This window comes from Scyliorhinus canicula, chromosome 4 (assembly GCF_902713615.1).
Source record: "Scyliorhinus canicula chromosome 4, sScyCan1.1, whole genome shotgun sequence".
Classification (NCBI taxonomy): Eukaryota; Metazoa; Chordata; class Chondrichthyes; order Carcharhiniformes; family Scyliorhinidae; genus Scyliorhinus; species Scyliorhinus canicula.
In genome coordinates, this window is record NC_052149.1 from 26,974,250 (window position 1) to 26,999,913 (window position 25,664).

General features: G+C 49.9%; 1 protein-coding gene across 3 annotated transcripts in view; it reads right to left on the bottom strand.

Moving 5' to 3' along the window:
- Positions 1-25,664, bottom strand: part of LOC119964436 (dihydropyrimidine dehydrogenase [NADP(+)]-like) — a 918,190-nt gene that overhangs the window by 515,983 nt on the left and 376,543 nt on the right. For all 3 annotated transcript variants that reach the window (XM_038793913.1, XM_038793914.1, XM_038793915.1), the window contains 2 exons: positions 7,917-7,998; positions 7,088-7,175 (listed from right to left, as the gene is read on the bottom strand). In XM_038793913.1, coding sequence (XP_038649841.1) covers positions 7,088-7,175; positions 7,917-7,998 — 170 coding nt within the window. The remainder of the gene's footprint in view (positions 1-7,087; positions 7,176-7,916; positions 7,999-25,664) is intronic.

The window sequence follows — 25,664 nt, forward strand, 5'->3', positions numbered from 1 at the left end:
TGATTACCATCAGGGTGACCAAGTTTACATTTGGTTTAATTAGTGGTCCTTAAAGAAACCTCCAGAGAAAGGGTGGAAGTTTAAGGAGGGATGATTACCCAAATGCAGAGCCAGGAGGTGCAAGAATGTTCACCCATCTGCATTGCAGTATCGAAACCTGCAACCAGTCCGCATAGCCCACCACATGCAGGACCAACCTGACAACCTCTGCAAACAACAGATCACATTTTGTGAGTTATGCATTACAAACACTTTTCAAAGAGTTGGCAGAGCAGAGAAAAAAAAATCAAGATAATAATTACATGGTTAGAATTCTCCGTTTCAGAGACTAAGTGCTGACGCTGAGACTGAATGGTGTGAGTTCTACAGCCCCGAGAGCGGCGCCAGTCCCCGAGTGATTCAGGGCATTCTAATGGACTAGCTCAGGTGCCACGTGGAACTAGTGCAATTCCAACAAACGCTGGCGTGAGATTCGCCGAGGTTGGGATTGGCACATGTGTACCTAACAAGCAGGAGCTGCATATAGGCGCTCCACGTCCCACGCACCCCCATTCCAGCCAAGAGGATGGCACTAGTTGCACGGGAACATGCCCACCCCATTGATGGGTGGACTGGGGCCAGAGGGTACCTGGGAGGATGTTCTGGGGATGCACCCATATGACCCGTGCCACTAACTTCACAGTGGGCAGTCAGCGGCATGCACAGTCGCATGGCTGCCTTGCAGACTGTAGCAATGGTGGTCTGTGCCTGTCCACCCCGACCCCATGGCCTACCTCCTGGCCCCTCCGCTACTCCCCCAAGCCCTGGCAGAAGCCCAGGCACAACCAACTGGCAGCAAACTATAGCGATGTTGGACATTTTACGTACTCCCTCTCCCTCCCTCCGGAGCCATGACACCTGTTTCCAATTGTAAATACCACAAGTGAACCTCGCCGTCGGTAATTCTCCTGGCGGAGATGGAGTGCCGTGGGGGACCCGGAAATTGCCAGGCCTGGCTAGTTAATGATATGCCAATAGATTTACTGTACAATTTGCATGCCTGCGCCGGTGTGCCACGTGGAGCGCATTCATGCCACTGTCAAGGCACCAGAGCGTGGCATTCCATCGGGCATCCGCCGCCGGCTCATTTCTCGGCTGGGACGCAATATTCTGCCCACCCGATCGGGTTTCCCCATTCCGGCGTCACTGGATATCATAGAATTTGCAGTGCAGAAGGAGGCCATTCGGCCCATCGAGTCTGCACTGGCTCTTGGAAAGAGCACCCTACCCAAGGTCAACACCTCCACCTTATCCCCATAACCCAGTAACCCCACCCAACACTAAGGGCAATTTTGGACACTAAGGACAATTTATCATGGCCAATCCACCTAACCTGCACATCTTTGGACTGTGGGAGGAAACCAGAGCACCCGGAGGAAACTCACGCACCCGGAGGAAACCCACGCACACACGGGGAGGATGTGCAGACTCCACACAGACAGTGACCCAAGCCGGAATCGAACCTGGGACCCTGGAGCTGTGAAGCAATTGTGCTATCCACAAGGCTGCCCTGGATGGAGAATCCCGCCCCACATGTATGATTTCAAAAACAAGACATTCGGAAGGTGGACAATTTCTTGCGTCACATTTTGCAAAGAGGTGGATCACGAACCTCTTACTTAAAATACCCAGCAGGAGGAAATTCACCCGTTATTTTTTCTCAAAATGACCTCGGAAATAAATGTTTTTGAGAAAAGCTGCAGTGGTATAAGGAGCCGAATTGATGAAAAAATACCTATAATTAGATCAATTAAAAGATTTTGCAAAATAGAAATCAACTCATCACTCCAACGTTTAATTTGTAAATTGGCCAGATGCTGCAGCCCTTCCAGAATTACAAGATTTTCTTGAAGGCACATTGTAAGTACTCTGGAAAATCAAGGTTTCAAGCTCCCAGAGTGCTGAAAAGATAAAAAGCAGTAAACTATTCCATAGGAAGCAGCCTTTACTGGATATTGCAAAAGTGTTGCACAGGTCTGAAAGAAACCTGTCAGGCAGCATAATGGAAAAATACTCAAGTCCAAGAATGTTTCCATCAATTGGTGGTTTTGTTCATTTTAGAAATAAGAGTGGGCGAGTTGGCTCTTCTCAAGTCTATTCCGCTCTTTAGTAAGGTTTTGGCTGGTTTAACTGTGGCCTTAACTGCACTTTCCTGCCTGTCCCCCTATAACTATCTTGATGATCAAAAACCTGTCTAATTTAGTCATGAATAAATTCAATGGCCCAGACTACACAGCTCCCTGGGACACAGAATTTCAATCATTAATAACACTCTCAGAGAAGAAATTTCTCTTCATTCACAAGTAAATTGGAGACCCCTTATTTTGAAACTGTGCCCCTTATTACATTCCCCCAGGAGAGGAAGCATCCTTTCAGCATCCACTCTGTTTGAGGCAAGGAGGAATTTCTTCACTCAGAATGTTGGTGAATCTTCAGAATTCTGGAACTGTGGAGGCTCAGTCATTGAACACGTTCAAGACAGAGATTGATAGATTTTGAGATATTAAAGATGTCAAGGGATATAGGGTTAGTGTGGGCTCTGCCAAGGTCACTCAGCTCCTGACCTAATTTCAGCCTTGGCCCAAACATTGACAATAGAGTTTAATTCCAAAAAGTGAGGTGAGAGTGATTGCCCTTGAGGCAGCACCAGACAGAGAGTGGCAGCAAGGATCCCTAGCTGTAGTCAATTAATCGGGGGGGGGGGGGGGGGGCAAGCTTACCACTGGTTGAAATCACACCTAGCATAAAGGAAAATGGTTGTCATCGTTGGAGGTCAGTTCTGGGACATTGTTGCAGGAGTTCCTTAGGGTAGTGCCCTTAGCTAAAACATCTTCAGCTGCTTCATCAATTACCTCCATCACAAGATCAGAAGTGGAGATGATCATAGATGATTACACAATGTTCAGCATTTAAATAATATCTGGCTTTGTATTCTTCCTGCCAATGTGGCTAATCTCACATTTGCCCATATAATACACCTTCGGCCATTTTCTCCCCCACTCACTTAAGCATTCGCAAACTCTTTGTGTCATCCTGACAACTTCTTTCTTACCTACCTTTGCATCGTCTGAAAATTCGCTACAAAACACTTGGACCCTTCATCCAAGTCATTAATATAGATCGCAAATAGCTGTGGCACTTCACTAGTTAGAGTTTGTCAATCTAAAAATGAGCTCTTTATCCTGACACTCTGTTTGCTGTTTGTGAGCTAATCTTCTATCCATTTTTTAATATATTACTCCCAACACGCAAGCTCTTATCTAATATACTAACCTTTTATGTGACTCCATATCAAATGCCTTTTGGAAATATAAGTGCACATCTACTGTTTCCCCTTTACCAAACCTGCTTATACATCCTCAAAGAACTCTAATAAATTTGTCAAACATAGTTTCCCTTTCACGAAACCATGTTGACCATGCCTGATTGTAATATGATTTTCTAAATCTCCTACTATTACTTCCTTAATAATGGTTTCAGCATTTACCCAATGACAAATGTTAGGCTAACTGGCCAATAGGCTTCCCGCTTTCTTGAATCAAGGTCTTATGTTTGCATTTTCCCAAACTGCTGGGTCTTTTCCAGAAGTTGGAGAATTTTAGAAGATTAAGACCAATGCATTGACTACCTCTGAAGCTATTTCTTTTACGACCCTAACTGCAGCCATCAGATCCAGATGACTTGCCAGTATTTAGTTACATTCAACATTTTTACAAAAGAAAAGAGCTTGACAATCTTTTCCTGACGTATCTTTGCGTAATTCCTTTCTGCGCACTCTCCAGGGTTCTATATCTTTCTTATCATATAAACCAGAATCGCACATAGTGCTACAAATGTGATCTTAATAAGGTTAGAAAGAGATTTAATATAGCTTTCCTATTTTTCAATTTTAACCCCCTCGAAATACCGCTCATCCGCGGTCCGGAATGCGGTGATTGATTTCTACATCTTTTTTGTTCTTTTAAATAAATGAGCTCATTGGTTGTGAATTTAAAATATGAGAATGTCTGAACAATGCCTTTCCAAAGATTTCTTTAAAAGGATATGCTAATATTCTAAAGCCCACAATCATTATTGATGTTATTCAGAGACTTTGTGATACAGATGTGCTACTGTGGAACACATCAAAACAGGCAACAGTAGAAGACTGAACCTTCACTTAGATTACAATATCTAAAACAGTATCAACTGTTTGCATTATTAAACCTGAAGGGGATCTTATAAATGTGTAGAATGATCAAACACACATTTTGGGCTGGATTCTCCGTTTCGGAGACTAAGTCCCCACGCCGTTGCCAAAAGGCCACAGATTCCCCATTTTGCAAGGGGCGCAGGGCGGCGGCCTGCAGTGGCCACGTCGTGCTCCATGGCGGACTCAGCCCGCGGACCTGGACCGTCAAAGTAGTGCCCCACATCGGCCGCTCGCGTGCCCTGGACCGCCCAGCCACATTACCCGCAGCCCAGAATGAAGTCCCCCTCTGCCCGCCGATCGGCCCTCCCCCGACTATGAGGATCACGGATTGTGTGAGCACACGTAAGCCACGCTGTTGGGAATTCAGCCGGTTGACAACAGAACATCACAGGGTGGGCCTCAGGCAATGGCCTGACATGGTGGATAAGCAGTGCGGCGCACTCCAGGAGTATGCCGGTTTTCGGGGGGGCGGGGGGGGGGGGAGAATTGAAAAACCGGCGCCGCTCCCGATTTCAGCACCAAAACGAATACTCTGCCCCATCCCCGAACGCGATTTCGAAGTCTGGGAGCGCAGAATCCAACCCCAGATATTTGTTGGTTAAAACTTCATACTTAGATCTGAATTTTCAGCATAATGGAGGGAGGGAACATATCCATCGTGGTGAAAATGGTGGAAGAGGCCAGAATCCGGAAGTCCCTCCCCCAACTATAGTACCTACTGTTTTTCGCAAGACCAGGAATGGGCCCTGATCAGGATTTGCGCATATTTCACGGAGCCAGTTGTCCATAGAAATCAGCAGCTACATCCCATATGTGCACTTTTAGTATGAGAGGGTGTCTGAAAGCCAATGTGTGCAGATTAGATCTGGTCGGGGCACATTTGGTTTATGGGGATTCATCTGGATAGCTAGGATAGACTTTCGGACAAATGAGGTACCCCTTCAGATATAGTCCTGTGACACCTTCGAGGGAAGTAATATGTCCTTTGGGGGTAGTTCCGTACACTTTAGGGGATGTGAGGTACTCTTTTGAGATCTAAACTAGACAGGAATATGTGTAAAATGTCGATAAATTCACTGAAACTGTGAAGTTCATTGGACATGTCAAAAACTACTGTTCCTAATATCAAAATAAAATGTCAAGAGAGGCTGTCAAAATAACTGTCCAAATTATTACGGTAAATTATCAAGATGAGTTGTCAAAAACAATTGTCAAAAGTATCAAGATGATCTATTAAGAAGGGCTGTCAAGCTGTCAAGGTATTTAAAACTCCTTTCCTTTAAGTCTTTGAAAAAACTATGAGGAAAATAATAGCTTGCTATTTCACTTTGCCTGTTGACTTAAGCCTCGGGGCTTCTATTACTGGATTACTGTTGCACGACTGATTTCACAAATATCCATTATGACAGTTGTAATAAAGTAGTGATAGTTTAATTGACAGCTCCAAGTGGTAATGGATTCTTTGAAGTGGGAGTATGAATTCCTCTGCGTGCTTTTAAAAGCGATTATGCAATTGAATGAAATGTGTGTTATTGTAAGTTATTATGTTGTAGAAGTAATGAAAATATAGTAAATGGGTGTTTGTGATCAGGAGTATTTTTCTTAATTAAAGTCTGCAAGATACACGTGGAAATGTGTTTTATATTGTTTCTGAATGAGTCCTCAGGTTTGTCCATTGTAGATTCTGGGTGAGTGTGCATGGCAGGTGTAAGAGCAAAGGGTGGTGATTGGGAGCATGGGTTGGTGTGAGATGGCACTAAGTTGACTTAAGGGCTGTGAAGGGATATATGGTTGGGAATATGGTATGAGGTGGCATGGGTTGGCTTGGGAGGTGTGTGGGGGGTGAGGGAGGTGTGAGGTCTGGAAAGGCAAATTCATGATTTTCTGTTTTTCCGAATTAAACCTAAACACAGTGCCGGAACACCATGGCAGGTTACCCACCGAGCCACACCTTCTCACCTGGCTTCCTCCGCAATCCTTCCGGGTTCGCCCAGCTCAACTCCAAGTGAACCCCACCACCCTGGAAATAAGGGGGTGGAATTCTCCGGTCCCCCAGCCGCTTGTTTCTCGGCAGCGCGCCATTCGGTGGAGGCGGGATTCCCTCTTCCCGCCACTTGTCAATGGGATTTCCCATTGAAGCCACCCCATGATGCCGGGAAACCCACGGACAGGGGTGTGCTGCCAGCGGGAAAAGAGAGTCCCAATGACTGGGGAATTTGAGCCAAAATCTGATGTTCAGTCAGACATTTTTAGAAGTTGGGTTCATGTTCTCCAATGCAGGGAGAAAAATCTAGGCCTTAACTTTCAATTGATTCATTTACTTGTGAAGTGAAACATTCATTGTGTGACTTTTATCCATCTAATCCCAATTCAAAATAATAAGCCTATGGAGAGATGGTGGCATCGCGGTAATGTCACTGGACTTGCAATCCAGAAATCCAGGCTCTGGGGACTTGGGTTCAAATCCTGCCATGGCAGCTAGCAGTTAATAAAATCTGGAATTGAAAGCTGGCCTCAGAAATGGTGACCATAAAGCTATCATTGATTTTTTTCTGTAAAAAGCTATCAGGTTCACTAATCCCCTTTTGGGAAGGAAATCAGCCATCCTTACCTCATGAAGCCTCCACATGACTCACAGATCCATAGCAACATGGTTAACTCTTAACCGCCTTCTGAACTGGCCTAGTAATGCAGTCAGTTCAAGGAAAATTAGTGATGGGAAACAAATGGTGGCCTAGCCAGTAAAAAGTGGACATTAAATTGCACACTTGTGGACTGAAACCTATTACATCTTAAAGTTGAATGGAATATTGCTAATGAAGGAAACAAGAATATCAATACAGTTAGTACACTGACCTATACCAATGAAGATTGCTTTGTATCCATCTTGCTTCAAGGACTCCAGAGTCATTCCATCAATCCCCAAACCTTTACCAACGGCAATCTAACAGGTTTAAAAAATAAAAATGATGGTCTTGTGCTTTTGTGTTCACATACACCAGTTTAAAATAAAAACACGTGAAACTTGTTCACATCATAAAAGCAGTTGCGCTCATTTCTTCAAAAAACATTTTTGAGCCATCCTGCTGCAATTCTTTTAAAAATGTAGAATTTACCATTGCAATAATTGACTGTATCATGCGTGGAGAATATTCACCTCATTAGGGTACAGGTGCCCGTTATTAAATTTGTTGTGGAAAAAAAATGATGGCTGTGGTTTTGTTTTTCAGACGCCAGCGAAAAGTTCAGGTTTTGATCATCTTCCTATTATTTGAATTTAGATTTCTTTTGACCTTTTAAAGTATTAAGTTCTGTTGTTTTCTTCCCCATAATCAGACACGTTAAAATGCAAAACAAAGCATCGAATGCAGCTTCGCCGAAGAAAAACAAATTTTAATTATTCTGAACAGTCTGAGCAATTTAAGAAATTGTTTGGTTCAGATAATTAATCACACGCTGCCAAGCCAGGACGGAACTATTGATTGCCTTTTCCCATACTGGGTGGCATTCAAACGACAGACAGACAAATGCTCAGATCCAAAGCGCTTATCCTCCCCAAATGCGACAATTCTGCGACTTTTAATTGCACTTTACTAATGTCTGTGACATTTCGCTGTTAATCTTCAGTAAACTTCAAGCCGTCCTACATCTCTTTGCATGCTGGCTGATTGCGTTGTTCCATTACCTTCACACCAAGGTCCTGCATCAGCTTGATCTCAAACTTGACAACATCAAACGGTAATCTGAACTGAGGTATCTCAGATGTGCTGCAGGAAAAAAAAGAAAAACATGTTTCATGGTTCCTTGATGACTGCAAAAAAGGTTTCTTCGAATGCAAACCCACATTTATCACGTTTGTTTTTGTTTTCAAATGTTTCAAATCATTTGCCGTTGAGCAAGGCGGACGGTTTGTGGTAAAGTGATTTTACATCTCTTGAAATCTAAATTTTAATTTAGAAAGTTCACTCTCTCTTTTTATTAGAACTTCGAAAATACATGCCGATGATATTAAAAAATACATCTTTAAAGTTCATGCTTCAAACAGTCAAACCCGTATATGAATCATTGCCTTAGTTTGTTAAATTAACTTGTACCACCCGGAAACAGATTCTGATGATACGAGAATAAAATATTGAAATTAAAACAAAGAATGTTGGAACTACTCAGCCGATCAGTCAGCGTCTGTGCAGAGAAACAGAGTTAACATTCCAGGTCAGTGACCTCTCATCAGAACAGAAGGAAGTCAGAGATGCAAAAGTTTTTAAGCCAGTGGACAAGGGTGCATATGTGTGCATATGTGGGGGGGGGGAGGGGGGGGGGCACATTGTAGGAAGTAACTTAGTGGTTAGCATTGTTGCTTCACAATGCCAGGGTCCCAGGTTCGGTTTCCGCCTTGGGCCACTGTCTGTGTGGAGTCTGCATGCTCTCCCCGTGTCTGCGTGGGTTTCCTCCGGGTGCTCCGGTTTCCTCACACAAGTCCTGGAAAGACGCGTTGTTCGGTGAATTGGACATTCTGAATTCCCCCTTTGTGTACTCAAACAGACACCGGAATGTGGCGTCTGGGGGCTTTTCGCAGTAACTTCATTGCAGTGTTCATGTAAGCCTACCTGTGACAATAAATATTATTATTATAACTTTCAACTTTCCACTGTTTTAAAAACTCTTACATTTCTGTTCTCATTGTAGCAGCTCTGAGGCTGGTTTTTTCAACTTTTAGCAGGTGCTGTTGAAACTTTGAGTTCGTCGGATGATAACAGAAGAGACAGGGGCTGGAGTACACCATATGGTCTATCGAGCCTACTCTGCCAGGGGAGGCAGTGGAGTAGTGGTATTGGCGCAGTGGTATTGCCACTGGCCAAGTAACTCAGAGACCCAGGGTAATGCTCTGGGAACCCAGGTTTGAATCTCACCGCAGCAGGCAGTGAAATCTGAATTCAGTGAAAATCTGGAATTAAACGTCTTGCGATTAGCATGAAACAATTGTTAGTTGGGGTTAAAAAAACAAACCCATCTAGTTCACTAATGCCCCTTTGGGAAATAAATCTGCCACCCTTATGTTGCCTGGCCGGTCATGCGACTCCAGACCCACAGCAATGCGGTTGACTCTGAAATGTCGCAGCACTAACGCAATTCAAGGAGAGGCAACAACTGCTGGCCTACCCAGCAATGTCCCCATCACATCAATGAAGTTTTAAAAAAATTCAATATGATCATGGCTGATCTTGGGCTTCAACTCTTTCCTGCCTTCTCCCCATATCCCTTGATTCCCTGAGACAGCAACACTTCCATTTCTCCGAGATATTTTGTTGATGCAAAATCCAACACTTTTCTGTGTTATGTACCAAGCTTTGGAATCATACAATGCTGTGCACTCTTTGAATGAGGTACTCAATTAGTCCCACTCATTTACTCTTTCCCCATAACCCCGTAATGTTTTCCTTTTCAAGTAATTATCGTTTGAAAGTTCCTTTACAATCTGTTTCCACCACTCTTTCAGGCAGCACATTCCAGATTGTAGCAACTCATTGCTTAAAAAAAGTCCTTATTCTCCCTTTAGCTCATTTGCCAATTATCTTAATTTTGTTTCCTCTGGTTTCTGCTCCACCTGCCAGTGTGTAGCCATCAAGCACTCCCAAGGTCAGCTAAGTAGAAGAAAGCCAGCTTTAAAATAAAATACTGTCTGTTCAATTGTAGCATGACTTGGCATCAAAGCAGATGAGAATTCCCAACAGCGCTAGTGTGATTTTTTTTCCATTTCACACAATACCCATCCTTGATAATGTGTTCAGTCACATTTTGATTATATAGAGCATTGCAAAGCAGCAGAACTCCACTCTACGAACATATTGATGGGACGAATTATGCTATGTGATCGTAGTAGCGGGTTAGTGTGAAAGTGTTTTGCCTTGTATATTAATAAAGAAATTAATTTGTTTATTTTAAATGTGCTATCACCTTTCTGAAGAGGCCAAAAGTGGTTCGGATGAATGTGTTAACCATGTCTGTTACCGATAGCAAATCCCAAATTATTGTTCGACAGAACTACATTTTATTGAATGCAAAACATTTGCATTCAACTATGTTTTATTGAATGCGAAACACAGATTTGAATTGAAATGTATTCTGTGCACTGCTGCATGCGAACGGAAATATTAACCTGGATGATGAACTAAACGTTTAAGGTGTTGGGAAATGGTGATATCGGCATACCGTTATTTTTAGTTTTTTTACTATTGTAGTAAATTGCTGGTAAAACGTCATTTCAGACCAGATTGTTTGTACAAAAATTGTACATCATGAAAGTTTATTCCAATGGTATAAACAAATGTATTATGTGCTACTGTAGTACCTCATTGTTTCCAATTGAAGAGGTAATTTTCATCTGCCGGTGTAAAACAACTACATTCTAGTAAGCACTGCAAACTAGAGTAACAAATGTAAATGGTGCTGAATCTTCATGTCTAAACTTATTTGCCTAATGATTCACAACTCGAGGTACAAAATGCTTGTTCTAGAATTGACCCCAGTGGTGTGAGACAGAGGCTGTGAAATTCAGCTCCTTGACACAGGAGGCGGATATCTCCCATCTGGGGAATAAGTCCCATTGCAGAGGCTGGTGGGAAAACACTCCAAATCATCTGGCCCTAACCTCATTAATTATGCAAACGGGTGTTTTGTGCCATTTTCCATGGCGGGTCAGGCCAGAGGCTGCATTGTCCACTGTCCTATCCGGGCGCCATTTTGAAAAAAAGTCTAACCTCACTGACCCACTATTGAAGGAAGAAGATGGACCTCCTGAAAATGAAGATGGATCTCCGGAGCACTCGAAAGCTGGAAGATGGATCCATTGAGGAAGAAGATGGATCTCCAGAAACATTCTGAGGACATCACCTGAAGGCCCTCCCCCAATGCTGCGCCTCCGATGGGCCAACTTCCAGACGGATGGATCACTTACGGTCTGAGGTTTCGTCAACCTCGTGTGGCGGTTGCGGATTGTGACCAGCACTGCCACAGTCGGGAGGGCGGGGGGGAGCCGTTCCGCTGGCCGGGTCGGCTTTGAAGGGTGCTGGGGAGGGTAGTCCGGTGGTGGTGACGGGGGCTGCAGGGCTGTACTATCTGATAGGCAGGGTCCGAGCGCACCGGCGCCATGTTGTGCGGCGCGACTGCCACAGGTCACAGCCATGCACATGCGCGGCCATGGAACCAGCAATTCTCCATCTATATCTGCAGGTAAAGCCGGAGGCATTAAGTGGTGCGGCTGCTAGCCCCCCACCAGGCGGATCATCGGTGCAGGGGCGCCGCCGACATTTTGGTCATATCTAGACACATGCTCCGGACATAGCCACAAAATCGGAGAATCCAGCCCAAATCCTCCCAAATAGAGAATTTCACTCTCCCTCTTTTTGGAGATGGTCATTACCTGACACTTGTGTGATGCGAATGTTGCTTGCTACTTGTTAGTCCACGCCTGGGTATTAACCAGGCCTTGCTGCATTTGCACGTAGACCGCTTTAGTATCTGAGGAGCCATGAATGGTGCTGAACATTGTGTAATCATCAGCAAACGTCCCCACATCTGACCTTATGTTGGAAGAAAGGTAATTAATGAAGCAGCTGAAGATGGTTTAGCCTAGATCACTACCCTGAGGAACTCCTGCAGTGGTCCCCAGGGACTGAGATGACTGACCTCCAACAAACACAACCACCTTCCTTTGTGCCAGGTATGACTCCATCTAGTGGAGAGTCTTCCCCCTGATTCCCATTGCCTCCAGTTTTGCTCAGACTCCTTGATGCTGTTGCTCGTTCTGGTGAGTGCGCTTTGCACTCAATTGGCTCTGTTTTATTACTTAGCTCTAGAGTCGCCAGGTATCCTTATGATACCACCACGAGGTTCAAGTTCAAGTTCAGATCAATGACTCAATACACCAGTTAGTAAGGTTCAATCAAACACATTTATTATTTACACAGTAAATTGATACTCCTACAACTAACACTAGCGGACTAAATGGCCACTTGTTCTGTCCTGAGACTGCAGGCTTCCCAGTTGGTACGGGCTAAGGGGTCAGGAGTGTCTATTCTCGTAGCGTGCGTTGGTTAGACACTTACTTATCGGTGTAGCTGTTGGCCAGGCCTCTCCTCACGGTTGTGGTGAGATAACCACAGTAGTTATGTGTACTGCAGTAGGGGGATGTATGCCTGCACCTGTAATACAGGTTCCTCCGGTCAGCCCCTGCCGGCTAGCTCCGCCCACAGGGAGCTTATGTATAAATGTATGAGAGCTGCTCAGACCCTTAGTCTACTGTTGCAGATGGAGGGACAACATCGTACAGCAATAAAGCCTCTATTGTACTAGTCTCTCGGCTTTGAGTATAATTGTTAGCGCCACAATTTATTGCTGTATGATTTCCCAGTCACCATGGACATCAGAGTTAAGCCTGACCGTCTGCAGCTGGATCCGCATTCGCCTCACGCCAGAAAAGACTTTGATCACTGGCTTGCAGTCTTCGAGGCCTACATCTCTTCAGCAGACCCTCCCCCGACGGAGGCTCAGAAAAAGCAACTCCTGTACTCCAGACTTAGCTCCAGCGTCTTTCCGCTCATTCGAGATGCGACCGACTACACCGCAGCTATGGAACTGCTCAAGGAGAACTATGCACCATCGGCGAACACCCTGTTTGCGAGGCATCAACTTTCTACTCGCGTCCAGCAGCCGGGTGAGTCGATTGAGGACTTCTGGAGGGCCCTTATACCTCTGGTACGAGACTGAGACTGCCGGGCCCTCACAGCCACGGAACATTCTGATTTACTCATGCGCGATGCCTTCGTTACAGGCATTGCATCGGACCCCATCCGGCAACGACTGCTGGAAGGGTTCGCCCCCGACCTCGCGGCCGTAAAGGCCCTGGTGCTCTCCATGACGGCCGCCTCCCGTAGTGCGCAAACTTACTCCGCTAGCCACTCGGCCCACCCGTCCTACCCCTCGTGGACCCCGCAAACGGCTCCCCAGGCCCATCCGTCCTACCCCTCGTGGACCCCGCAAACGGCCCCCCCATCAGCCGCCCCCGCGCACTATGCCTGCGCTGCCCGCCGCACCGCACCCCCTGGGGGTCCCCACTGTAACTTCTGCGGCCAACAGAAGCACTCTCGCCAACGCTGCCCGGCCCGCACAGCGACCTGCAAAGCTTGTGGCAAGAAAGGCCACTTTGCAGCGGTGTGTCAGTCCCGGACGGTCGCCGCTATCGCGCCGCCGGTCCCCACACCTCAGCCGCTCCCTCAATGGGCCCCGCCGTCCGCTTCCCCTGACCCCACGTGCGATCAGTGGGCGCCGCCATCTTTTGCCGCCCCCGCCACGTGTGCCCCATGGGCGCCGCCCTCTTCATCCACCACAGCCATGTGCGTTCCATGGGTGCCGCCATTTTGTTCCAACCCCATAACGTGCGCTCCATGGACGCCGCCATTTTACCCACAGGTACTGCGGATGCCGCCATCTCGTCTCCAGGGGCCGCCATCACGGGACACGGGTCGCTACCGCTCCTCGTCGGACTCATCTGACTCAACCGCCGACCAACCACTGCTCGCCTCCGTTACGCTCGACCAGTCCCGTCCTCGCAACCTGGCACCCTCTTCCACATCGGTGCTGGTCAACGGCCATGTGACCTCCTGCCTCATCGACTCCGGGAGCACCGAGAGCTTCGTCCACCCGGACACGGTAAGGCGCTATTCCCTTGCGATCCATCCCGCCGACCGGCAGATCTCCCTTGCCTCCGGTTCCCAATCTGTCCCGATCCTGGGTTTCTGCCTGGTTAAACTCACTGTACAGGGTGTGGAATTCGACCGTTTCCGTCTGTACATTCTCCCCGACCTCTGCACTTCACTCTTACTAGGCCTGGATTTCCAGTGCAATCTCCAGAGCCTCACCCTCAAATTCGGTGGACCCCTACCTCCCCTCACCGTTTGCGGCCTCGCGACCCTCAAGGTCGAGCCTCCCTCCCTCTTTGCCAATCTGACGGTGGATTGCAAGCCCGTCGCCATCAGGAGCAGACGGTACAGCACCCAGGACAAGGCCTTCATCAGGTCCGAAGTCCAGCAGCTGCTTCGGGAGGGTATCATCGAGGCCAGCAACAGCCCTTGGAGAGCCCAGGTGGTAGTGGTTAAGACCGGGGAGAAGCACAGGATGGTCGTGGACTACAGCCAGACCATCAACCGGTACACGCAGCTCGACGCGTACCCCCTCCCCCGCATTTCTGATATGGTCAATCAGATTGCACAGTACCGGGTCTTCTCTACTATTGACCTGAAATCCGCCTACCACCAGCTCCCTATCCGTAAATCGGACCGTCCCTACACTGCCTTCGAGGCGGACGGTCGTCTGTACCAATTTCTGAGGGTTCCCTTCGGCGTCACGAATGGGGTCTCGGTCTTTCAGCGAGAAATGGACCGAATGGTTGACCGGTACGGATTGCAGGCCACCTTCCCGTACCTCGACAATGTCACCATCTGCGGCCATGACCAGCAGGACCATGATGCCAACCTTTATAAATTCCTCCACACCGCATCTCTCCTTAATCTCACGTACAACAAGGAGAAATGCGTGTTCCGCACAGACCGCTTAGCCATCCTTGGCTACGTAGTCCAAAACGGACTACTGGGGCCCGATCCCGACCGCATGCGCCCCCTCATGGAGCTCCCAATTCCCCACTGCCCCAAGGCCCTCAAACGCTGCCTTGGGTTTTTCTCTTATTACGCCCAGTGGGTCCCGCAATACGCAGACAAGGCCCGGCCACTTATCCAGTCCGCACATTTTCCCCTCTCGGCCGAGGCACAACAGGCCTTCGCCTGCATTCGATCTGACATAGCCAGGGCGGGGATGCACGCCGTAGACGAGACTCTGCCTTTCCAAGTAGAGAGCGACGCTTCAGATGTCGCCCTTGCCGCCACGCTGAATCAGGCCGGCAGACCCGTGGCATTCTTTTCACGCACCCTCCACGCCTCCGAAATTCGGCATTCCTCTGTCGAAAAGGAAGCCCAGGCAATCGTTGAAGCGGTGCGGCACTGGAGGCATTACCTGGCCGGCAGGAGATTCACTCTCCTCACTGACCAACGGTCGGTAGCCTTCATGTTCAACAACACGCAGCGGGGCAAGATCAAGAATGACAAAATCTTGTGGTGGAGAATCGAGCTCTCCACCTTTAACTACGAGATCTTGTATCGCCCCGGCAAGCTCAACGAGCCCCCAGACACCCTCTCCCGAGGTACATGTGCCAGTGCACAAGTGAACCAGCTCCGTGCCTTGCACGACAGCCTTTGCCATCCGGGGGTCACTCGCTTGTACCATCTGATCAAAGCCCGCAATCTGCCCTACTCCGTCAAGGAAGTACGGACAGTCACCAGAGACTGCCAGATCTGTGCGGAGTGCAAGCCGCACTTCTACCGGCCAGATCGCGCGCGCCTGGTGAAAGCATCCCGCCCCTTTGAACGCCTCAGCGTGGACTTCAAAGGGCCCCTTCCCTCCACCAACCGCAACGCCTACATCCTTAGTGTGGTCGATGAATTTTCTAGGTTCCCCTTTGCCATCCCATGCCCAGATATGACGTCTGCCACCGTCATCAAGGCCCTGGATTCCATTTTCGCCCTGTTCGGTTTCCCCGACTATATCCACAGTGACAGAGGATCCTCATTCATGAGCGATGAGCTGCGTCAATTCCTGCTCAGCAGGGGTATCGCCTCCAGCAGGACGACCAGCTACAATCCCCGGGGTAACGGGCAGGTAGAGAGGGAGAACGGGACGGTATGGAGAGCCGTCCAGCTGGCCCTACGGTCCAGAAACCTCCCAGCCGCTCGCTGGCAGCAGGTCCTCCCTGACGCGCTCCATTCCATTCGGTCACTACTGTGCACCGCAACTAACAGTACACCCCATGAACGTGTTTTTGCCTTCCCTAGGAAGTCCACATCCGGAGTGTCGCTCCCGACTTGGCTCACGACTCCGGGCCCAGTCCTTCTCCGTAGGCATGTACGGCACCACAAGGCGGAACCCCTGGTGGACAAAGTACGCCTTCTCCACGCCAACCCTCAGTATGCCTACGTGGAGTTCCCCGACGGCCGCCAGGACACAGTCTCGCTCCGGGACCTGGCTCCCTCAGGTGCTGATCCCATGCCCATACCCCTTCCTGCGCCAACCCCAGCGCCCCCCTATTCATCCCCATCAGGTCCATCCCTCATCCCCCTGCCCACCCTGGAGGACACGGAAGATTTCGGCTTGCTCTCGGAGTCATCCCGCCAGCAGCCAGCACCAACACCGCCAGCACCTGCACCATCGGGGCCATCACCGCCTGTGCTGACGTCACCACCACAGCTACGCCGATCACAGCGGAACGTCCGACCACCGATTCGGCTCAACCTGTAACCTGCTAACCGGATAGACTCTTGATTTTCCTTGTTGGACCCTCTTGTAAATAGCATCCTTTGTATTAGAGTTACATGTCACCCCCGCCGGACTCATTTTTTACAGGGGGTGAATGTGGTGAGATAACCACTGTAGTTATGTGTACTGCAGTAGGGGGATGTATGCCTGTACCTGTAATACAGGTTCCTCCGGTCAGCCCCTGCCGGCTAGCTCCGCCCACAGGGAGCTTATGTATAAATGTATGAGAGCTGCTCAGACCCTTAGTCTACTGTTGCAGATGGAGGGACAACATCGTACAGCAATAAAGCCTCTATTGTACTAGTCTCTCGGCTTTGAGTATAATTGTTAGCGCCACAACGGTCAAGTTATTAGAGAGCTGCTGCAAAGGTGTTCTGCTGGGAGGGCCGGCTAAGAGAGTGAACTGAACTTGGGACCTGACTTTTATAGGACCCCGGGCTTACTGTCAATCGATTGGATCTCATACCAATCGATTGGTATGAATCCCCCCAATACTGAGGCTGTCCCTCGATTGCGGGGCGGTTCTTCCTGGCTTGTTTGTCTTCTTTGTTTCAGACTCCCGTTGGTGCCGAGAAGTCTGACCTGCTATAGAATGTCCCAAATGTAGCTAATCGTTGTATCCATTATTCCCGGGGATCACTCATTAATATGCAAACTGTTGGTTTCGGTGCTGTCTGCTTTCTTTGCAGGCAGAATACACAGGGAGATTCTGCAACCTGCTTGTCTTTCTTAAAGTGTCCAATTTTCCCTGCGTGCTTTGTAAATCGCCATTTTGGGTCGGGAAGTGACCAACTTCGGTGGCTACAATGCCGTACTCGGTCAAATGCTGCCTTGATGTCACGGCCAGTCACACTCATTTCGCCTCTGGTGTTCAGCTCTTTTGTCCATGTTTGAACTGAGGCTGTAAGAAGGTCAGGAGCTGAGTGACCATGCATGGAACACAAACTGAGCAACTGGTGTGTAGGTTATTGCTAAGTAAGTGTCATTTGATAGCATTGTTGAAGACCCCTTTCATGACTCTACTGATGATTGAGAGTAGACTGATAGGATGGTAATTGTTTGGGTTGGATTTGTCCTATTTCTTGTGTACAGGACGTACCTGGACAATTTGCCACATTGCCAGGTAGATGCCAGTGTTTTGTTGTATTGAAACAGCTTGGCTAGGGGTGCAGCAAGTTCTGGAGAACAGGCCTTCAGACCGATTGCCAGAATATTGTCAGGGCTCATAGCTTTTCAGCATCCAATGATTCCAGCCGTTTCTTGATATCATGTGGGTTGAATTGAATTGGCTGTCGACTGGCATCTGTGATGGTGGGGACCTCTGGAGGAGACCAAGGTGGATCGTCCACTCGGCACTTCTGGCTAAAGATTATTGCGAACACTTCAGCCTTCTTTTTTGCAAAGACGTGCTGGGCTCCTCCATCATTGAGGATGGGGATATTTGTGGAGCCTCCTCGTTTAATTGTCCACCACCATTCACTACTGTATGTCACAAGACTGCAGAACTGAGATCTGATCCGTTGCTTATGGGATCTGCTGTGGCGGGATTGGAACCTGGGTCCGCAGTATTACCCTGGGTCTCTGGATTGCCAGCCCAGTGACAATACTACAATGCAACCTCCTCTCCTGATGATATGATGTCATGCATTTTTGCTCTGTTGACATTATTGAGTCAATCTATATCCTGAAATCACCCAGATTTGCAATGGGCCAATGAAGGCAAGGCAATCTGATGGAAGGACTGCCAGTTTTCAGCATTACCTCCCTGCTCTCTGTTTAGGTCAGGAGTAGGGCAGGTGTATGAAGCCTCAATGTAGCTTCATAAACATATTTAGAAAGTGTCTGCTGGACACAGAGGGCGGGATTCTCCCTTCTGGCGACTAAGACCACACGCTGGCGGGAAAACTGGCGCCAACCACTCCGGCGTCAACAGCCCCCAAAAGTTTGGAATTCTCCGAACTTTCGGGGGCTAGGTGGACGGCGGATGGGTTGGCGCCACTCCAGCTGGCGCCAAAAGGCCGGCGCGAGTTTGCGCATGCGTGGAACGGCCGGCGTGATCTCATGCATGTACAGGCCGGCCGGCGTATTTCCACGCATGCGCAGACCGGCCTGCGTATTTCAGCACATGTGCGGGGTTTCTCTTCTCCACACCGGCCCCCGAGCAATATGGCGGAGCCCAACAGGGGCCCGGCGCGGAGGAAAGAGGTCCACGCACGGAACAAGCCGGCCAGCAGATCGGTAGGCCCCGATCGCAGGGCAGGCCACCGTGGGGCCCACACCCTGGGGTCGGATCCCCTGTTCTCCACCCCACCGAGGACCCCCCCATCACACTCACCTGCCAGGTCCCGCCATGCGTAAGGTGAGTAATTCACACCGGCGAGACTGGCTGGCCAAAACTGGATGGCCATTCTGCCCATCGGGGCCGGAGAATAGCCGGGGGAGGAGGGGGGGTGCCGCTGTCAACGGCCCCCGACCAGCTTGGCGGGAATCCCGCCACCACCAGAAAAACAGTGCCGGAAAATAGGGCTGCCGGCGTCAGGGCGGCATTCGTGCCTCCCCTGGGGACTTTACGACCCGCCGGGGTTCGGCGAATCCCGGCCAGAGTCTTGAGTAGGCCAATAAAACCTGGCAGGGAACAAGGTTGAACTGCATCCGCAGAAAGATATTCAGAAAGCACGTAGGGTTTGAAGGTAAACCCCCTGACCAAGATTTTCCAGTCTCACCCATGGTGGCCTTGTCCACGTCTTGTAGTTATTTTTGCCTTCGGTTGGCACTTGGGCTCTTCCGGGTCTTTGTATCTGATGCAGATTCATTTTGCTTCCTTTATTGGCACCTGGAGGGTTGAACCAGAAAACATTGGAGGAGACATGTTTGGAGGAAAAGGGGGCGATTGGAAGGATGCCAGCAGGTCAGGTGGCGCGTGAGGTGTTCTGAGCCCTTCTGCCTTCTCCTGAACGCTAACACCGGCAGAGGGAAGTCGCAAATCCCATTCTGGCACATGTTGGTAGAGGCTTTTCTTCCCAATGCCAGTCATGCCAGCAGCCTGAGGTGGTGTCTTCATTAGAAGTGAGTACCTGTTTCACCTTTATGCTGGAAGGCTCCCCAGAAGCAGCATAATCACAGTATGTCGTGTTTTACACGGTATTGTATTTAAGAAGACGTGCCAAGGTGATCCACTTTGCCTGTTTGGGCCCACCCACCAAGCTGTCACTAACCACTTTTGCAGGCTCTGGAAACCCCAGCAGGGAATGACTTGTGGTAACTTTCCTCTCACGCTGTGAATCAGTAGAAGGGGAGGATCCAAGCTTCGCCATCTGCTGCTAGCTCACCAGTGACTACCAGCAACACAAAGCTTGCATGTTTGCAGAGGCAGTAAACGGTCGCGTAACTTGGAACTTGGCTGCATTTTCTTGCAGGCCTTCTGCAGTGCTGACCAGTGGGCTTTAGCGTGGTACAGATGAATGCCATCCTTGCCAGTATCTGGTGCAGCACCATCTACTTCAAAACTATCAAAATGCTGGGCTGTCACATGCTCACAACCGCACCTCGAACCAGAGAAAACTTACAGCACAGAAGGGGGCCACCCGGCCCATCTTGTCCATGCTGACCCAAAGACACCCAGGTGCCCTTTCTAATCCCATCTTCCTGCACACGTCCCATAGCCTTGCATCTTACAGCACTTAAGGTGCATATTCAGGTACTTATTTTAAGAAGAGTTTAGTGTCTCTGCCCCCACCACCAATTTAGGCAACGAATTCCAGACACCCACCACCCTCTGCATAAAAAGATTTCCCCTCATGTCCCCTTTAATCCTTCTGCCACTTAGCTTGAATCTCTGATCCCTGTTTTTTTTTTAACTCTGCCATAGGAAATAGGTTCCTCCTGTTTACTCAATCTTTACCGTTCTCAATTTTGTACACATCAGTCATGTGACCGGTCAACTTTCTCTGTTCCAAGGAAAACAACCCCAACCTCTCCAATCTCTCCTCGTGGCTTCAATCAGCCAATTATGCAGCACGGTAGCATGGTGGTTAGCATAAATGCTTCACAGCTCCAGGGTCCCAGGTTCGATTCCCGGCTGGGTCACTGTCTGTGCGGAGTCTGCACGTCCTCCCCGTGTCTGCGTGGGTTTCCTCTGGGTGCTCCGGTTTCCTCCCACAGTCCAAAGATGTGCGGGTTAGGTGGATTGGCCAGGCTAAATTGCCCTTAGTGTCCTAAAAAATAAGATTAATGGGGGTTGTTGGATTACTGGGATAGGTATACGTGGGCTTGAGTAGGGTGATCATTGCTCGGCACAACATCGAGGGCCGAAGGGCCTGTTCTGTGCTGTACTGTTCTAATTCTAATTTTAATCCTCCAGCCCGAGCAACAGTATAGTGAAACTCTGCACTCTCTCCAGAGCAATTACATCTTTCCTGTCGAGACCACTCAATACTCCAGTTGTGGCCTCACCAGTGTCTTGCACAGTTCCATTATTGTGTCTCTACTTCTGTCTTCTAGGGGCCTCGGGGACCTTACCCTTTATTATGGCCACAACATCATAACCTTGAAAGGTTGCCGATAGATTCCAGTGGTTATCGAACGGTTCCCACAGTTTTCTAAACGCGTGACTCCCTCCACTTTTCAGTTTGAATTGTGTGCAGTTTCGGGGGGGAAAAACTTGATAGCTCCTGAAAACAGAGGCAGGGGTGGGGAGGTGGTGGTGGACTTGTTTGGAATTGGGGCGGGGGGGGGGGGGGGATTGGTGTTGTGGTGCAGGAATTAACCCACGTCTATTGCTTTCTATTTAGGCAGCATGCCTGTTCCTGTTCCTTGTTAACCTGCATGACTTCTGAATGCAACCAGAGTAAAATGCACCGATTGATTGGCTGCAAGCCTTCGGAGGAGGCCCAGGTTTGTGTGGGGCTCTCGGCTCTGAAAGCCAACCTGCACTTCATAAAAAAAAGCCGTACACTCTGGCTGGAGTAGGTGCTCAAAGTGTTTTTGGTAGAACAGCCCAAGTTGGAAAAAGAGCGGATTACAGTGCACCAGAGAAAGGAGAATGTTGGAAGGTTCTCTGAGCATAGAATGCTTACGTGAATAAGGAGGCCATTCGGCTCATAAAATGACCATAACCCTGCAACCTAACCTGCACATTCCTGGACACTAAAGGGCAATTTTGCATGGCCAATCAACCTAACTTCCACATCTTTAGACTGTGGGAGGAAACCAGAGCACCCGCGGGAAATCCATGAAAACACGGGGAGAATGTACAAACTCCACACAGACAGTGGCCCAAGGCCGGAATTGAACCTGGTTAGCTGGCGCTGTGAGGCAGCAGTGCTAACCACTGTGCCACCATGCCACCCTATCAGGTGATGCTGCACTTGACACCTTGATGGAGGAGGAGAGGTCGAGAGCTATGATCATCCTTCCTGGAGGCCCTCTAGATTCTGCAAAGGCAGGGGAGCCAATAACTGGTGTGGGACCGACAGAACAGCATGCCCTTCCCCATGAGAAGTTGTAAGGACACGGATGCAGTGCTGCAAACCTCAAACCAACAAGTTACAACTTGCACAGACTCCTAGCTATTCAACCAAGGGAGCCACTGTGGTAGTATGACTAGAGGTACTATGATACCTGGGAGTGTGAGCTGCTAGTGGTGGAGAAGGCTCGCTGCCCATTGGCCCAAGTGTTGGTTTCTCATTGGTCAAGATGAAGGTAGCTCTGCCCACGAGGCGGAAAATAAGAACCCGTGTTTCCCAGCAGCCATCGTTCTTTCTGTACTCAAGCTGCTGGAGAAACATCTTGAGATTAAAGCCTGCGATTCGGACTACTCCTTCATTTCTGTGGTTATTGATCGCGCATCAATTTAATCTACAAGATTTTAAAGGATGGAGCTCCGCATCAAGCCGGAGTGTCTACGTCTCAGGCCCCGTGCAGCTAATGCAACAGCCACATTCAAGCACTGGCTGGCTTGTTTCAACACCTACCGTAGTACGGCGGAAAACGTACCGACGAGGGAGCAGAAGCTACACATCCTCCACTTGTGCGTCGGCACCGCCATTTACACGCTCATCGAGGACACGACTACAACACGGTTATGGACCTGCTCAAAGGACACTTCATCCGGCCGGTAAATCAAGTTTACGCTCGGCACTTACTGGCCACGAGGCAGCAGATCCCTGGTGAATCGTTGGACGATTTTTACCGTGCCCTCCTCGTACTGGGGAGGATCTGCGGCAGCCCACAAGTGTCGGCTAGTGAGCACACTGAACTCATCCGGAACGCTTTTGTTGCAGTCATGCAGTCCCCACAGATCCGCCAGAGACTATTAGAAAGGGAAACCTTGAGCCTCACGGAGGCACGGTCCCTCGCTACCTCCCTAGATGGTGCGAACAGAAACGCCCGCTCATACACCCCCGACCGCGTGGCGGCCCCCTGGGCAGCATGGAATTCAGCCTCTCTCTCCCCCATGGACTCGGACTCCCCCCAGGCCTGCACCGCAGGACGCCCTGAAAAACCCGCGGAGCCCCGCTGCTATTTTTGCGGCCAGGCGAAACAACCCCGACAACGTTGCCCAGCCCGATCGGCAACTTGCAAGGGCTGCGGGAAGAAAGGCCACTTTTTGTCCATCTGCCAGGCCAAGGCGGTCGCTGCGGTCCCGGGCAGTGACCGCGGGACTCCTCCTCCTCTCTCTCCAAGGGCCCTGTGCGGCCCGCGAACCTCGCTGCCCCCATCCCCCAACGCCATGTGAGACCGCCGGGCGCCGCCATTTTGTGCTTCCGACGCCACGTGCGGGGGACGGGCGCCGCCATTTTGTCCACCCCCCACCATGTGCGATCGATGGGCACCGCCATCTTGGATCGGGTCCGAGGACCCCGCAGGTGACTACGCACCGTCCGATGACGACTCCGACTATCTGCCATGACTCGCTTCAGTCACTCTGGACCAGTCTCGACCCCGCATCCTCCCTACGGCAACAACGAAGGTCCTGCTCAACGGGCATGAAACGACCTACCTACTGGACTCCGGGAGCACGGAGAGTTTCGTACAGCTTACCACGGTAAGACGCTGTGCTCTCCCCGTCTATCCTGTCAAGCAAAAAATCGCCCTGGCCTCTGGCTCTCATTAAGTGGAGATCACGGGGTTTTGCATAGCGGACCTCACGGTCCAGGGGAGGGTGTTTCAAAATTACAGACTCTACGTCCTCCCCCACCTCTGTGCGGCTGCACTCTTGGGGTTAGACTTCAAGTGTAACCTCCAGAGCCTAACATTTAAATTTGGCTGCCCTATGCCTCCCTTCACTGTCTGCAGCCTCGCGACTCTCAAGGTCGATCCCCCGTCCTTGTTTGCAAACCTCACCCCGGATTGCAAACCTGTCGCCACCAGGAGCAGACGGTACAGTGCCCAGGACTGGATCTTCATCAGGTCCGAGGTCCAACGGCTTATGAAGGAGAGAGTTATCGAGGCTAGCAGCAGCCCCTGGCGAGCCAAGTTCTGGTGGTAAAGACCGGGGAGAAGAATAGGATGATAATAGACCACAGTCAGACCATCAACAGGTTTACGCAGCTGGACGCGTACCCTCTCCCCCGTATATCCGACCTGGTCAACAGGATCGCACAGTACAAGGTCTTCTCCACGGTGGACCTCAAGTCCGCTGACCACCAGCTCCCCATCCGCGCGAGCGATCGCAAGTACACTGCGTTCGAAGCGGACGGGCGGCTCTACCACTTTTTAAGGGTTCCCTTCGGTGTCACAAACGGGGTCTTGGTCTTCTAAAGAGAGATGGACCGAATGGTCGAGCGATACGGTTTACGGGCAACTTTCCAGTATCTCGATAATGTCACCATCTGCGGTCACGATTAGCAGGACCATGACACCAATCTCCGCAAATTCCTCCAAACCGCAAAACTCCTGAATTTGACTTACAAGGACAAATGCGTGTTTAGCACCGACCGCCTAGCCATCCTTGGCTACGTAGTACGAAATGGAGTGATAGGCCCCGACTCGGAATGCATGCGCCCCCTTATGGAGCTCCCTTTCCCCCACTGCTCCAAGGCCCTGAAGCGCTGCCTCGATTTTGTCTCGTCTTGCACCCAGTGGGTCCCCAACTACGCCGACAAAGCCTGTCCCCTCATCCAAACAGCCACGTTCCCCCTGTCGACGGAGGCCCGCCAGACCTTCAGCCGCATCAAAGCGGATATTGCAAAGACCACGATGCGCGCTATTGACGAGTCACTCCCCTTCCATGTCGAGAGCGGCACGTCCGACGTAGCTCTGGCAGCCACCCTCAACCAAGCGGGCAGACCCGTGGCCTTCTTCTCCCGAACCCTCCATGCTTCTGAAATCCGCCACTCCTCGGTCGAGAAGGAAGCACAGGCCATAGTAGAAGCTGTGCGACACTGGAGGATTCACCCTCCTCACAGACCAACGGTCGGTGGCTTTCATGTTTGACAATGCACAGAGGGGCAAGATAAAAAACAACAAGATCTTGCGGTGGGGGATCGAGTTATCCACCTACAACTACAACATCTTGTATCATCCTGGGAAGCTGAACGAGCTACCCGATGCTCTGTCTTGTGGTACCTGTGCCAACGCACAAGTGGACCGCCTCCGAGCCCTCCACGTGGACCCCTGCCACCCGGGGGGTCACCCGCTTCTTTCATTTTGTGAAGACCCGCAACCTGCCCTGCTCCATCGAGGTCAGGACAGTCACGAGGAACTGCCACATCTGCGCGGAGTGCAAGCCGCACGTCTACCGCCCCGTAAAAGCGCATCTGATAAAGGCTTCCCGTCCCTTTGAACGCCTCAGCATGGACTTCAAAGGTCCCCTCCCCTCTACCAACCGCAACACGTACTTCCTCCCACTTCCCGTTCACCATCTCCTGCCCCGACATGACCACACCCATCATCATAAAAGCCCTCCACAGCATTTTCTCCCTGTTCGGATTCCCCGCTTACATTCACAGCGATAGGGGGTCCTCCTTTATGAGTGACGAACTGCGTCAATTCCTGCTCAGCAAGGGCATAG